The 14,530-nt window shown below is 39.3% G+C and overlaps 1 protein-coding gene across 3 annotated transcripts in view; it reads right to left on the reverse strand.

Moving 5' to 3' along the window:
* The window catches only part of col18a1a (collagen type XVIII alpha 1 chain a), a 65,540-nt gene that overhangs the window by 1,591 nt on the left and 49,419 nt on the right, over positions 1–14,530 (reverse strand). For all 3 annotated transcript variants that reach the window (XM_079464360.1, XM_079464359.1, XM_079464358.1), the window contains 36 exons: positions 12,784–12,862; positions 10,377–10,489; positions 9,833–9,859; positions 9,433–9,630; positions 9,171–9,197; positions 8,927–8,989; positions 8,646–8,723; positions 8,499–8,546; positions 8,160–8,288; positions 8,003–8,065; positions 7,637–7,681; positions 6,198–6,326; positions 6,022–6,090; positions 5,916–5,942; positions 5,731–5,829; positions 5,468–5,503; positions 5,291–5,371; positions 5,187–5,216; positions 4,719–4,754; positions 4,525–4,584; positions 4,366–4,443; positions 4,241–4,276; positions 4,111–4,164; positions 3,943–4,014; positions 3,769–3,834; positions 3,606–3,636; positions 3,379–3,432; positions 3,230–3,264; positions 3,002–3,124; positions 2,771–2,924; positions 2,603–2,667; positions 2,225–2,353; positions 1,762–1,794; positions 1,280–1,603; positions 996–1,193; positions 785–900 (listed from right to left, as the gene is read on the reverse strand). In XM_079464360.1, coding sequence (XP_079320486.1) covers positions 785–900; positions 996–1,193; positions 1,280–1,603; positions 1,762–1,794; positions 2,225–2,353; positions 2,603–2,667; positions 2,771–2,924; positions 3,002–3,124; positions 3,230–3,264; positions 3,379–3,432; positions 3,606–3,636; positions 3,769–3,834; positions 3,943–4,014; positions 4,111–4,164; positions 4,241–4,276; positions 4,366–4,443; positions 4,525–4,584; positions 4,719–4,754; positions 5,187–5,216; positions 5,291–5,371; positions 5,468–5,503; positions 5,731–5,829; positions 5,916–5,942; positions 6,022–6,090; positions 6,198–6,326; positions 7,637–7,681; positions 8,003–8,065; positions 8,160–8,288; positions 8,499–8,546; positions 8,646–8,723; positions 8,927–8,989; positions 9,171–9,197; positions 9,433–9,630; positions 9,833–9,859; positions 10,377–10,489; positions 12,784–12,862 — 3,005 coding nt within the window. The remainder of the gene's footprint in view (positions 1–784; positions 901–995; positions 1,194–1,279; positions 1,604–1,761; positions 1,795–2,224; positions 2,354–2,602; positions 2,668–2,770; positions 2,925–3,001; positions 3,125–3,229; positions 3,265–3,378; positions 3,433–3,605; positions 3,637–3,768; positions 3,835–3,942; positions 4,015–4,110; positions 4,165–4,240; positions 4,277–4,365; positions 4,444–4,524; positions 4,585–4,718; positions 4,755–5,186; positions 5,217–5,290; positions 5,372–5,467; positions 5,504–5,730; positions 5,830–5,915; positions 5,943–6,021; positions 6,091–6,197; positions 6,327–7,636; positions 7,682–8,002; positions 8,066–8,159; positions 8,289–8,498; positions 8,547–8,645; positions 8,724–8,926; positions 8,990–9,170; positions 9,198–9,432; positions 9,631–9,832; positions 9,860–10,376; positions 10,490–12,783; positions 12,863–14,530) is intronic.

Here is a 14,530-nt window from a genome sequence, read left to right on the forward strand (position 1 = left end):
AGATGTTTTACATCAAACATACGTGCATTTGACAAACACTAAAAGACCATTTTATTTTACAATTCAGAGGAAAAAACGGATCACTGGATTTGCTGATTTAAAAAGAAAGTTTTTAAAGCTTTGTCTAAGAAGGTCCAGTGTTGAAATATGGCGGCATCTAGTGGAGAGGTTGTGAATTGCAACCAACGGCTCACTGCACCCCTTCCTTTGCAAGCACTACGGTGGCTCTAACAGCACCAAGATGTCGTCACGTTTTTGCTTCTTAGCCGAAGGAGAGAACGTATTTATGAAATGTCCTCTGTAGAGCAATTTGTCCGTTTAGGGCTATTGTAGAAACAATCTGCCGAATTTCATGCAAAGGTGTCTGTAGTGTATGTAGATAGAAAAAGCTCTTTCTAAGGTAATAAAAACACAACGCTTGATTATGTTAAGTCTTTATACACCTCTGAGAACATAGCTTTAAAATATTATATAGCATTTCTGTTACTAGATCCTCCAAAACATTACGCATTGGACCTTTAAAGCATCTAGTATAATGTACATAGTATATTACCGAACAGAACTTATTTATTTCTGATAACCGTTACTTGGCTAAACTTTGAATTTAGACTCAGATACTAAGTTTTTTTTATTAACAAATGAAATGAAAAAGAAATAGTTATACTATTAGACACTAGCCGAACACAAACCGGAAGTTAACTGAGGGTCAGGAGTGCGCGTCCGATGAAACGCTCTATATTGCTGGTATAGTCATTTGTAATCCGGTACAGCCAGTGGTACTCACCAGGCACTGTCTCTCAATACATCTCTGCCATCAAACGAGTAAATGGAAGCACTTTCCTTCATCCGGCTCTCTGAATCACTGAACAGAGACTCCCAGTTTTTGAACAGCACTTGATCCTACAGAGGTAGGGATTTGGGATTAATGAAGTTTGTGGCTGACGGCTTTAATGGACTAACTAGGGTTCTTTATGAATAATGTACAGAATGCGCACCTTGAGGTTAACAATTGGTAGTGTCTCTCGGTCAGATTTGCGCACGATGCTGTAGAGGTCCTGGAGTTTGGAAGAAAGGAATGCTCTGAACGTTCCTGTCAGCCCCACGGCCCGGGCCTGCTGGAAGCACATGAAGTCTGCCCCACGAATGCCTCTCATGTTGCCCATTTGTGGAGAGTTGAGGGCAATAAGATGCAACTGCACCAAAAAACAAACGTGTTCAAAAATACAGAAAACGTATAATCAAAGAAAATGATAAAGTTGTGACAAGTTACTAAACTAACCCCTGGGCCAGATGTGTGCGTGTGGCCTTCCGGTTGATTGACGGGGGGGTTGGGACGGCGAGCAGGGGTCACAGGGAATCTGATTGGTAATTGGCCAGAGTTGTACCTGCTGTCGGTGTGGGGTGGGTATCTAGGGTCGGGCTGAGGGGGATATCGTGGATCCGGGTAGCTGGAGTCGGGCGTGCTGGGGTTCCTGTTTTCAGACTCCCTCGGCAACTCGATGGGATCTTGCGGTGGGGAAATCTGTTCTGCTCCGTTGTTGGCTGTGTGGTCCCGGGAATACTGGACAACGGGAGGTGGCTGGACTGCTGCTACCTCATTCTCCTGGAGGAAGAACAAGGAAGCGATAGTCGTCGCTCTTATATCACATTCAGGAATTCATAAGCATATCTACAAACTAACTAACTTTGATTCAGGGGTGGATGCATATTTGAATATTAAAGGAACTGAAACTAAGACTGGGTTTTATTTACACTGCTTACCAGATCTCCGTAGAAGGGTTTATAATCTCCAAGCTGCAAAAAAAAGTGTAAATTTGAGGGAAGGCAGTGGATTAGTTAAAAATATAGACTTGAAATAGATCAAATACGGATGATGGAAAAAAATGTGGAAGTGGAAAAGAATTAGCAGCTTTTAAAACGTAATTTAAAATGACTTTCAATGTGAATTTTGTTTAAAATGTGATTAAATTGATTATGTTTTGTTTAAACATTACAAATAAAAATGTATTCAATGAATAAATTAAAAATGTCAAGTGGCAGAAAATAAAGATCTGCTGCGCTTATCAAAAATAAATGATAATAAAGCCATACTATCTATTTTGTAAATTGATCATGACTTTAATATAAAAGCTTTTCACATTTCATAAAAAGAGGTGTATTTAAGTCATTGTATGTTTCTTAAAAAGGAAAAAGAATGGCATCACATCATTGACCAGAGCCGTACCATCACTTGTCTGACTCCATTTTGAACTCTGACATAGAGGTCACTTCTGTCCAAAATATATATGAGAGCTCCTTCTGTGTGTCTGCGTGCTGTGGCGAGCATCAAGTCATAAGACCTGAGCACTGTCACCTGTAGACAGCAATGAAAACACCTCTGCTTTAGTTAATTGCTTTTAACCTTAGCAACATTTTTAACAATATTGTTCTAGTGAATTTTATAATATAACAGTTAACTTGAAGTGGTGACACAGAAACAATAAATGTCATAAGGATGCCACCATATTATAAAACTCGTAAACACACAAACTGAGTCAAGACTGAGGTATAAAATTGTGTGTTTAGATATATACATATTTTTTCAAAGGAAGACCTCACTCACCCCTGATTCATGACCGGGGGTTCCAGGAGGTCCTGGGGGACCTGGGGGCCCGGGAATACTGAGTGCTGAAACACCAAAAACGTGCTTATTACACATCACAAATATATCACATGTTTGTTTAAAAAGTTCCTCAAGGGCATCATGAGTGTATGAAGAATGTTTCCTTACATGGTCTATGGGGCCCTGGCAATGATGGTGTCCCTGGAGGACCTGGAGCTCCTGGGGGTCCTGGAGCTCCGGGACGACCATCATAACCAACTCCAGGTGGTCCAGAAGGGCCCTGCGGTCCAGGTGGACCTCTAATGGAGTCTCCTTTAGGTCCCTGGAAAAGATGATTTTAATATGAACTAAACATTCATTTCAGAAATGTAGCTTTTAATCCCTCTCGTGAATACTTACAGGAAGTCCAGGGCTTCCTGGGGGTCCCTGTACACCTCCTAAACGAGGATCGTAAAATCCACCGCCTGGTTCTCCTTTCTCTCCTTTAAGACCAGGCTCACCATGTTCTCCCTTCATCTCATCCTAATGAACCAGATGTCATATTGTATTTAACCGTGTTGATGTTACCTTGAAAACACTGTTTAATCACATACTTCATATATGGATTTCATAGGTTGATTCACAAACCTTGAAGGTGTAGATATCAAAATTTGTTCCAAAACCTGTGACAAATGAGAAAACATTGCATTCATACATTAAATATGACCATGTCTTGTACAATGGTGATTAATATCGATGTGTGCTTTTGCATTCAAGTGGCTAAAATAGTAATTTACCAGGGGATCCAGCAATGCCGGGGGTGCCAGGGTCTCCTTTGTCTCCTTTCGTAGCTTAAAAAAAACAAAAACGCATTGTTATGTCTAAAATGTTTGGAGTTCTGGATGATGAAACACTTCAGCTAATGCAATCTAAATTCAAATGAGCAATAAAAAAGAAGAATTAATAATGTGTATTTTGAGTTCATGTCAACTTTAATGACTTTCCTTATGAATATAAAACCTACCTGTAAAGGTTCTCGCAAAATCTTCATATCTCTGAAACGTAAAAAGTTGAATTACAAAGACGAAGGTGCACAGAAAGCTACAAAACATGCGAACACCATACAGAGCTCATGCTATAAAATGTAATGCACGAATTATAGCTTATTCGACACAAACAGCACTTACGCTGAATCTTTCCAAGGGCACAGCAGGGCCGGGGGGACCGGGGGGTCCTGGGGGACCAGGTAGACCCTTTAAAAGTCACAAAATGACTCATCAGGACATGACATCAATATAACAAATAGTGTTATAAACAATTTAAGCATTTACTTCCAATTCAAAAGTGTGTAGTGTACTCACCTGGGAGCCGTATCCAGAACCTGACCCTGCTTCTCCCTTTTCACCTTTATAACCGTTCACACCGGGACGGCCCTGTAGTTAAAGGATATAGTATTTTCCACATGCGTGTGTGAACCAGACAACAATATGCACAAGAGTCATGTTGCTTTTTCTAAAGTAAAGACTTACGGGTCTGCCTGGCATTCCAAATTCACCTTTAAGACCTGGAGGTCCAGCGGTCCCCTGAATAACATGGCATTTGGTTTAGAAAGTAAAGCCATGATGCAATAGCATTGGTACAAAAACAATCGAAACTTACAGGAGGTCCAACTGGTCCAGGGATCCCTCTCTCCCCCTACAATGAGTAAAGAACATATTAACTTCAACGTAAAAAAATATAAAACAGATATAAGCACTAATATAGAAACAACCACGGATGCTTACCTGCAGGCCTGTCAATCCACCGAGGTAAAATGGGTTTCCATCAGGTCCGACAATAAGTCCAGGTTCTCCTTTCTCGCCCTGCAAACAAAGTAAAATTTCAGCTCACAAGGCTAAATGTGCTTCATACTAAACTCTTTTTATAACCAGCTGCAAACAAACCTTAATGGCATAACCTGGTGCTCCATGTTCACCTCTGTCACCTTTGGGTCCCATCGGCCCCTGATGTAAAGAAGAAATAGAGAAAGACTGTAATACTGTAAAAATGTAAAGACTGACAACAGCATTTGTCAAAGGCGTAAATGTAAACGAATGGACAAAAAAGTGAAGCAAAAATATTTAATTTATGGACTTACTGGGAATCCGGCTTGACCTGGAAGACCAAGCCCACCCTGAAAACCAATATCAAAAACATGATAAAATGCTTTTTTTATATTGAGTATGAAAGCGAACTGGTATTTTAATGTAGTCTCTACTTATAGGAATAGTTCACCAAATAAGAAAATTCTGTCATCGCCTCCTTACCAAACCAAACCAAACCAAAAGAAGATATTTAAGTCCCCATGTTTTGCTTTGGTATAATCATGTTAGCCTTAAGAATATCTATAAACTTCTGTGGTCCAAAATAATAGCAAAAATATTATTTAAAAGATATAAGCGTTTCATATTTTATTAAAAAAGTCACTGACTTCCAACAATACACGGATCAAATTCTGTACGTCAGCTTCTCATAAGATTCTAGGCTGTTCACACAAACTATTGGGTGAACTATACCTTTAAAAACACTATATTATACTTTACTATTAGAATCAGGATTTTCATACCTGAGGTCCTGTTTGTCCAGTTCCATCATACTGTAAAGAAAAAAAGAACTGTTACATAAAATCAAACAATAATTGGCAACAAAGCAACAATTTTGAAGACTCACATTTTCAGCGTACTGATAAACAATCTGTCCAGGAGGACCAGGTGGACCCGGAAGACCGGTGCCATCTCGACCAGGTTCACCCTAAAACGCAGAGCACATTTAACAATGCACTTCAAAAAACTGTACATTTCAGTGTTTACCAGATGGAAACTTTGTCAAAATTGAATATGAACTCACTGTATCGCCTCTGTCACCTTTGTCTCCCCTTAGTCCCTGCAGACACATGTGGAAAAAAAATGTGTTATCAAAATGTTACTATAATGTTACACAAAGTCCATATTGACATGTTTTTAACATTCGTCCAAAATGTAGACTCAACTAACTCCACTAAATATAAATGGGTTCCAATACATTATGTGATCGTTCATTCCAACCCACTCAAAACCTCACCTGTCAATCAACCATTATCATTAAAATATAGGGCAGCTTGTGGAATGTACCTGTGGTCCAGGGAAGCCATCCAACCCAGCACGTCCATCTCTTCCCTGAGGTCCCTCGCTGCCTTTCCCACCAGGAGGTCCTGGTAAACCAGGCTTACCCTTTGGAACAAAAAACATATATAAATGACAAAATCTGTGCTGAAAATAAGGGGCTATGATTCTTATGTCCATAAATAAAGTCTTACTGGTAGTCCTGGCAAACCAGGAGGTCCCTGAAACGAAACAGGATTTAAATAAATGAACAGCTCAAGGTGGAACATGTTATATCAAATGTCCAAAAAGAAAACTTACCTGGATCCCTGCAGGTCCTCTCACTCCAGGAATTGAACCGAATTGAAAAGCAGAGCCTTCCATATCATCCTGAACACATACAGTACAGAAAACATCATCAGAAAACTGTTGGCCAAGGAATGTGGTCATGAAAAAGATGTAGATTTCGTTTTCCATTTTTAAGTACTAATACTCACTAATCCAACATGGTATGGGCTGGGAGGACCGGGTGGCCCGGGTGATCCAACAGGTCCCATTGGTCCAGGAAGTCCAGCGAGTCCAGTCTCTCCTGGTTGACCAGGGAGACCAGGAGAACCTTGCGCACCCTTTAAAACAGACATTGGTCCAAGTCATTTAATTTCAAGATGATCTACTTCGCAAAATTATTTTTAGCAGAAATACACAATTTAAATGTGCAGTGTCTTCCTTGAAATTGAATATGAATAAAATATGACTCATACTACACTCAAACACTGAAATGTCCAATGAAACGCTCAAGGCTACTGGCCATTTTGTGCCATTTAGGTATTAAAAGAAAGCAAAAATTTGCTGATAAGTTTAAAGATGATGTTAGTACATTTGCAGAGAACTTAACATCGATGCATGGGCGAGCATCACTTTTGCTACTATAGGAGTCGAGGGGGGGCAAAATCTGTTTGGTTATAAGCATTCTTCCAAATACATTTCTCTCTGTTTATCAGAAGAAAGAAATGTATACAGATTTGGTACAACTCGAAGGTGAGTAAATGATGAAATAATTTTTATTTTTGGGTGAAGTGTCCCTTTTAATGATTTGTGATACATGAACGGCAGGGGCAGCTGTGTTTACTGCAAACTTGGAAGACGTGGATATGATGATATTTCTTAAAAACATGTTTACAAAATCCAAGTTATGAAAAGTCTTAGTCTGTTTCTATTAAAGAGACTTTTGTGTTATTCACGTTTTATTTGATTTGGAAACAAAAAATGGCAATTTAGCAATGTGATTTGATATTAAATATATTTGAATTTTACAGAGAAATATGCAGCATTTGAGAAATAATAAAAGGGAACTTGTTCATTTCTAATTGAAAATATACCGTGAGAAAAAAAACATTGTGAGATCAGTATCGTGAGCTGAATGAATCGTTCGCGAGTGAATCGCCGCGAGTGCTGTAAATGACCACGTCAAAAGAGAGTCATTCAATGCCAGCTCAAGACCTGCAGCTTTGAGAGAGGTCAGAGAGATATCTGGGCAAATTTGCAACAGAGAAGGGAACACGAAGGACTCTGAGCAGACTTGACTGGTTCACAAAATACTACAAAACTCCTTGCCAACTTGCCAACATGCCAACTCTAAACTTATTGATATGACATTTGAATATATTTTTAGACAAACATTTCTTTCGATTAATCCATCATTTGGATATTTTTTCTTCAAGTTTATTCCAATGCATTATGGGATTGCATTCTCTGAGAAAGATATATGCGATGCTTCTTTAGATTTTGGCCAAAATAATGTATCAAAGTATTCTGCATAATAGAAAATGCTGCCTTTTCATGGTACCCAAAATGGCTGCACAAATTGCATCATGGGTCTACTGTACAAGTGTTTTAGAGGTGTTTTACATGTCCACATTACAAAAGAATACTGCACCTTCACTCCCACAGGTCCAGGCAAACCCAGCTCACCGGCATCACCCTGTGGAGCACAGAATCAGTCCAATGTCTAAAGATAGATACCATTACAGAGATCTCAACTGAATTATGCAAGTCCAAATCCATTAAAGGACTAGCGCAGATGTCTATATGTAGACAGTTCACACACTTGTCAGCCATCATTTCCCACTGTTCTTGCCACACGTACTGGATGCATTTCAATATATGAGGTACCAATTATTTGTATTATCAAACTGAAATTTTACGCACGGGATAAAAATTTCCCCACAATAAGAATCTAAATGGACAGACTGATGATACCTAAAGGCATAATGTTATTTTCGAATGAAAACTAAGCTTATACCTTCTCTCCTCTCGGTCCAGGTAAACCTGATTTTCCATCAGCACCTGCAACACCTGGAAGTCCCTAATGCAAACAAAAACACTTTATTTATGGGAATTTGGCTTTTTTAGCAAAGAATTTGCTAGACTTGACTGTGTGCATGTCTGTTTATACTTACCAGTTGACCTGGAGCTCCATTTTGTCCGGGTGGGCCAGGAGGCCCGAAACCACCAGCCCCTTTAGATGTGGTGCCAGGTGGTCCGGGGGGACCGGGAGGACCTTGTGGGCCTGGCACACCTGGGAGTCCCTATAAACAAACGCAAGTGCGTCAAAATCATAACCGTAAATAGAAACAGACAATAACGACAAATAAAATGTTGAATTTGAGATACAATTACGATGTACCATCCAAAGTCAATAACATTAATGATTGAATTAATTGAATGAACACTATTTGGAAGATATTCTTGTTTCTGACATCCCAAAATGGGGAATACATAGTGTTTACAGGACCTACCCGCATAACATCCATATCCAAACCAGAACCCTCCATGTCAACGAATGTCTACAGAATACAGACAGAAGAGCGTTTTGGTTTAGTTTATTTGCTTTAAATGTACACTTCGAAAAGAGATCAATAAAATAGGTCTCTGAATGAACTCACAGGTCTGTCAGAGCGAGATGGGGGGCCAGGAGGTCCTGGAGGCCCACGGGGTCCTGGCTGGCCTTCACCTCGGTCGCCCTAAAACAACAAAAGCTACATTTTAAAGACGCATCTTACTAAAAGTATGAGCTTTCACTACAGTTCGGAGATTACCTTAAGAGTCAATTTTCATAGAAGACAGTGAATAAGTGAGAGCTTAGAAAGAATGCATACTTTACACGGGTGTTATACCGTATGTAATTTCTTTGCATATACCTTTACTGTCTTATCTGTATACTTACTTTGTCTCCTTTAGGTCCTGAACTCCCTGGAGTACCTGGAAAACCGGTGGGTCCAACAGGGCCCTGTTACAAAGATAACATAAACATTGTGAATGCAAACAAACACGCATATAAAATCAACAATACAAACTTTGTACTGTCAAAACCATTCTCAAATCCTACTTCAAAAAATAATAATACTCTGTAAATGCACAGGTTTCATGAGTGTGTTCTTTCCTGAAGTGCACAAGTTAAAGGTACTTACCGTCTTACCATCTTCACCGGGGTCACCCTTTAAAAGCAGAAAGAATTCAATTAAGTTTTGCTCAGATATGACAAATGCAAATGCACAACGTGCCTTAAAGCTGTGTTAAAATTATTTTCTCTTTGTGTTGGTAAACACCCAGAAGACCATTTAAAGTCCCAATGCATCAAAAGCAAATACAATACCACCTATTACATATACCGCTTGACAATGATGTAAAAATTATGTAATTGAATATTTTCCTTCATTCAGTTCTACTCACTGGCTCTCCATCAGTTCCCGCAGGTCCTGAGGGCCCCGGTGGTCCAGGTGGTCCTCTTGGTCCTGTCACCCTCTCTACTACTGACCCATCGCCCCTTACCTCTACCTCTGCACTGGGTCCTGGAGGACCAGGAGGACCTGGAGACCCAGGGGGGCCACGGTCTCCTTTTGATCCAGGATAACCAAAACCAGAATTGCCCTAAATCAAAAAGAAAAACACATTTAAGTCTTGCGTACATGAAAAGCAATCCTAAACAACACCAGTAAACAAAAAGGCAGTAAGGACAGGAAACAGGTCTCAGTTCACACAAATATTTCTTGAAATTTGTATAATTGTCAAGAAATCATGCACCACGTTTATTGCATTCTGTTATTGCTGTCTGAGGATTATCATAACAAACCTTCATTCCTTTCTCTCCTACACCACCCTGTAAAAACAGAGAGAAAAAAATATTATAAAACGGTCAGTTCTAGTGCTTCATTCTGATTGGTTGAGCCACGTTCTAAGCTTGTGTAAAATAGCCGGTAACCCACTGCATCTTGGGGGTTATTGATTTATTGAACGGTCACCTCCCTGATATCACTGACTTCACACTATACTGCACATTTTGAATGACATAAAATATACAGACAGAAACACATTTTGAAGCAAGTGGTAACTGTAAATAGTCTACAGCAAGTATCTGTTCTTGTCGTGTCATATTACGGTGCAATATTGTAATGCAACTAAAATTTTAAAGACTTATCTTCCAACATAATTTTATTATAATTTACATTTATTTTACACTTTTTTATTGTTGTATTTTTTTGTTCACCAACAAGAGAAACACTCCAAATAATTTTTGCATGCATATCTGTGCAATAAAGCCTTTTAATTCAATTTTGAAACTGAGCTTTAGCAAAGAAGTTTGGATCCCTCGATGAGGCTCACAGAACTCAACACACCCTCTCTCCCTTTGCACCTCCGCCAGACACAGAGGCAGATCCAGAATCACCCCTTGGCCCCATAGGGCCCCGGTCACCTTTGGTCCCTTTCTCTCCTCTGTCGCCCTTTTCTCCTTTTCCACCATTAGAACCGTACATGTGAACACAAATAACAAAAAAAAAACAGTGAATCTCACAAAACATGTCAGAAACATGTTTGGGTCATATTATATCCCCAAATATTTTTTTGATATTTTGTGCTTAATTTAAAAAAAAGGTTTACCTAATTCCTATCATTACAATGGAAAATGCAAATATTTATATACTATATCCATGCAAAAAATGTTTTACCCCTTATTTAATTTCAGGGTGAAATATGACCTATACATGTTTCTTTGTGAGGTTTACCATCAAGTATTTGTTCCAGTTGCATTTAAAAAAACACCACATATTTTTGTATGAGAATATTCCTGCAGAAGGCATATTCCAGCACAAGCTCTTATAAGCAGCTGAATAAGCAGTCCGTTTGGATTAAGCAACACATTTAAGACAATAATGCTTGTCTAATAAACAATGAACATACGTATGCATTAAACATACATATGTGGCAACCCTAGCGCTCCCTCCCAGAACCGTTTGCCCGCGTCCAGTTCGGGCATTCCTAGATGACAAGACATTTATGCCAGCATTCATGCAAAGCATAATATAGAAATTCTGCTGAGAATTTCTATCCGTTTCCATTTGATCTCCTAGTCGGTGACCCACCTGCTGTACCTGCAGGACCAAGTCTGGACTCCACAGAATACCGGAGGCCATCATCAGCTGAGCCTGATGTTCTGAGAGAATAGTCAACTGCGTTTGAAGCTTGTCTAGAATCATCGTATGAGCCTGAAATTCGCCTGCTAATATCAACTAAGTTGAGGGTCTGACGGGAATCACCGTACGAACCAGACGTTTGCCGTGAATCACCACGTGAGACAGTCTTTGGAGAACCACCGTGCGATGCAAATGTTTGTCGAGAATCGCCATATGAGCCAGAAGTTCGGCGAGAGTGATCAACAGAGCCTAATGTTCATTCAAATGAATCAGCTTGTAAGACTTTACAATAAGGTTGTATTTCTTAAATTGAATAAACGTGTTTGCTAACATGAACAAAAAATGACAACATAGATTTTTTACATTTATTAATTTTCATTAATGCCAGTCATTGTGCATTAACTAATGTTAAAAGTTAAAATTTTCTATTTGGAAAATGTTCAAATGTTCTGCTTTGTAAATGTTGAAATTAATGTAAACTAAGATGAATAAATGCTGTAGAAGTCACTGTATGTCCATGTTAGCTATTGTATTAACCTATGAAATGTAAACAACCGTCCTTGTAAAAGGTTACCAACAATATTCTGCACATGGGTATGGCTGTGGACATTTAAACTGATTTAATTTGCCACTTATACATTTTGTTTGCCACAAGAGGGAGACAAATATCATGGTGACTCCATGCCAGTCAAATTAAGCCCACAAATCTGACAAGAATCTGACAGAATATTTAAGAAACGTTATGCTAAACATTACCAGGACCATTGAATATTACCATGACTAACGTCAGAGTAATTTTTGATGCATTCATTTTGTCTATGAAAGCAAGCGAAAATACATGAACGAAAAACAAGTTATACAAGATGAAGAAGAGAAGACAATTTAGTCTGCAACCATAGTTTGTTGAGACCATGGAGTGTTTAAACCATCTGGAGAATTAACTTGGCTTATGTACTTGAGATAAAATAAACCATTTAAAAGGGTCATATGCCGCGAATACGTGTTTTTCATTGTATTTGGTGTGTTTTAAGTTGCCCCACAAATCTACGTCAGTTCGTGGTTTAATTGGACTAAGATCGCCCAAATGTATATGCAAGTATTTGGGCGTACCTGTCAGTACAATTGCTTTGGAACCTGATGTTCCAAATATGGTAAGAGTAGTTACATTTCCATCTCACGCTTGCAGAATTCGACCGATCACTACGCATCGATTAACTTGCCAACCTCGCTTTTCATTGCGATGAGCTTTGTAAACAATGTGCGTATTTCAGAGAGGCGGGGCAAAGAGGAGATACATACGTGCAAGGTATGTGGAAAAACGTTTTTTAACCTTTAATCGTCTATACATATTGATAAAACAAATGATAATATTCGTTTAAGCCGTGTCATATGACTCCTTTAATCTTAAAAAAAAACGTAAGCGTACATTTCAGTACTAATGAAATTACTTTACCATTGTCACCTCTAATAACAGACACTTTCCTGAAAAGCTGTTTTGAGAAAATGTGAAAAACACTATCCAACCAAATGTGAATTACGTTTTGAACAGTGAATAATACTGAAAAGCTTAACATGATGTACGAGAGCTGACAATGAACAGAGAGATACTCACCTGTCTGCTGCTTTCTAGTGTCTGGCATTTTATTGGTCACCGGTGGCTGCTGGATTGGTCGAGAGGAGGGAGGTGTGGGCTGCAAATGATAAACATGATTTAATAAAATATGATTAAATAAATAAAAATTAGACATAGCTCCACAGCTCAATGCAACACTTAGCCATTGACACAAATCTATCGAGTGTGCCTATTCAGTACATAATCTTTCCGACACGGTTGAATGTGATTTTAGTGCTTGTGTACCATTTTGAACACATCGGTTTCCAGTGATCTCAGATATTTCCGTGACCATCTTTTACACACTAGAGAACATTTACACAATCTCCTTTAAGCTCTGAAATGGGAAGTTACAGAACCGTGACACCGGTTGCACGGTTATGGGTTTGTATACTTGCACATCACAGCGAGCCAACCAGGAAAGAGAGATACAGTGGACTAATAAAAAAAATGAATACTTAAGTTAGAAAATGCATAAATTTAATTTCAATAAGATCCAGAATATAAAAAACTAGTGACATTTGGAAAGAAAACGACACCAGATCTCTTCACCAGATCTCTTCTCGCAAGTTATTTTACATGTAGACGCGCAACATGCACGCTCAAATAAAGAGCAGCGCTTTTGCGACACGCATTGCAGTGCGATGCGCTCCTTTTATCTAGAGATGAAAATATGTAAACTTTCCATAATGCCACAAGGGCACTACAGGTCAGGACGAGACAAGAATTAACCAATCGGCTGTACCTTTTGTGCACCAATTTAGAGAAGCTAAGCGAAGATGGAGACACAGATGACCACATCATAAATAAATCTAGGAGCAGAGTTATTGCAAGGTATTTTAAGTGCATATAATCCATATGTTCTTTGTTAATACCTCCTTATTAACGGCAAAGTGGCCCATGGTTGCTGGCAGGAGACCATGAGCTCCCAAACACTTTAGAAAAAAGGATAAAGCAGCACGGCGCACGTTTTCCATGCGGTTTTAGATGCGAAATGTGAAAGGCCCCGATGCAAAACATTGGCCTTATACCAAATACATTTTCCAACAATTCATTTCATTTGAAACTAACAAACTTTTTAAAATGAAAAGATTGTCAGCTTGTCCGTGCTCTTTTTTCTTTAAAATAAATGCCTCTTGCTTTGACATTTAACACAATATCTCAGTGAAGATCTGCCAGGGCAGATACAAAGATGCCCTGACCTTGCCCTTAGGAAAACATGCACTGCTGAAACAGCACAGCTGACTGATGACATCCCCGGCATCAGGTTCTTGGACTCTCTGATCCTCATATTTCATGCAGGGATTGGGAAAATGGAGACTTTGGTGAGAGGAGACACTGAGTGCTCTGATGGCAAGTGTAAGGGGATGCTGACAGTGTGTATTTTCGGACGTACTAAGGCTGTAGGTCTCAGGGTCTAAAGATTGGGGTCAGGGGCGGGCAGGTGGAGGGCTGTGGGGCTAGACGAGGAGGGGTCGCTAAACATCTGCCAACACTACTGCGGAGATGGAAGAATCTTAGCAGCCACTTGCTGATAGACGGCTGTCTGAGCTTCTTTACTGACCTTGAAGGCATTACTTTTGAGTTATGGTGAGGGAGGGTCCTTAAACGCAGGATGATATTTCTTTGTGTGTTGAAAAGGGGGCCATTCTTTGCTGCCACATGTTTTTTGCATTCTTCTCTTCCTTGAGACCTATTTGAACAACTTGCCTGATTGCCTTAACATTTTAAGTTAAATAAACTTAAA

Source organism: Barbatula barbatula, assembly GCF_947034865.1.
Source record: "Barbatula barbatula genome assembly, chromosome: 9".
In the NCBI taxonomy this organism is placed as follows: Eukaryota; Metazoa; Chordata; class Actinopteri; order Cypriniformes; family Nemacheilidae; genus Barbatula; species Barbatula barbatula.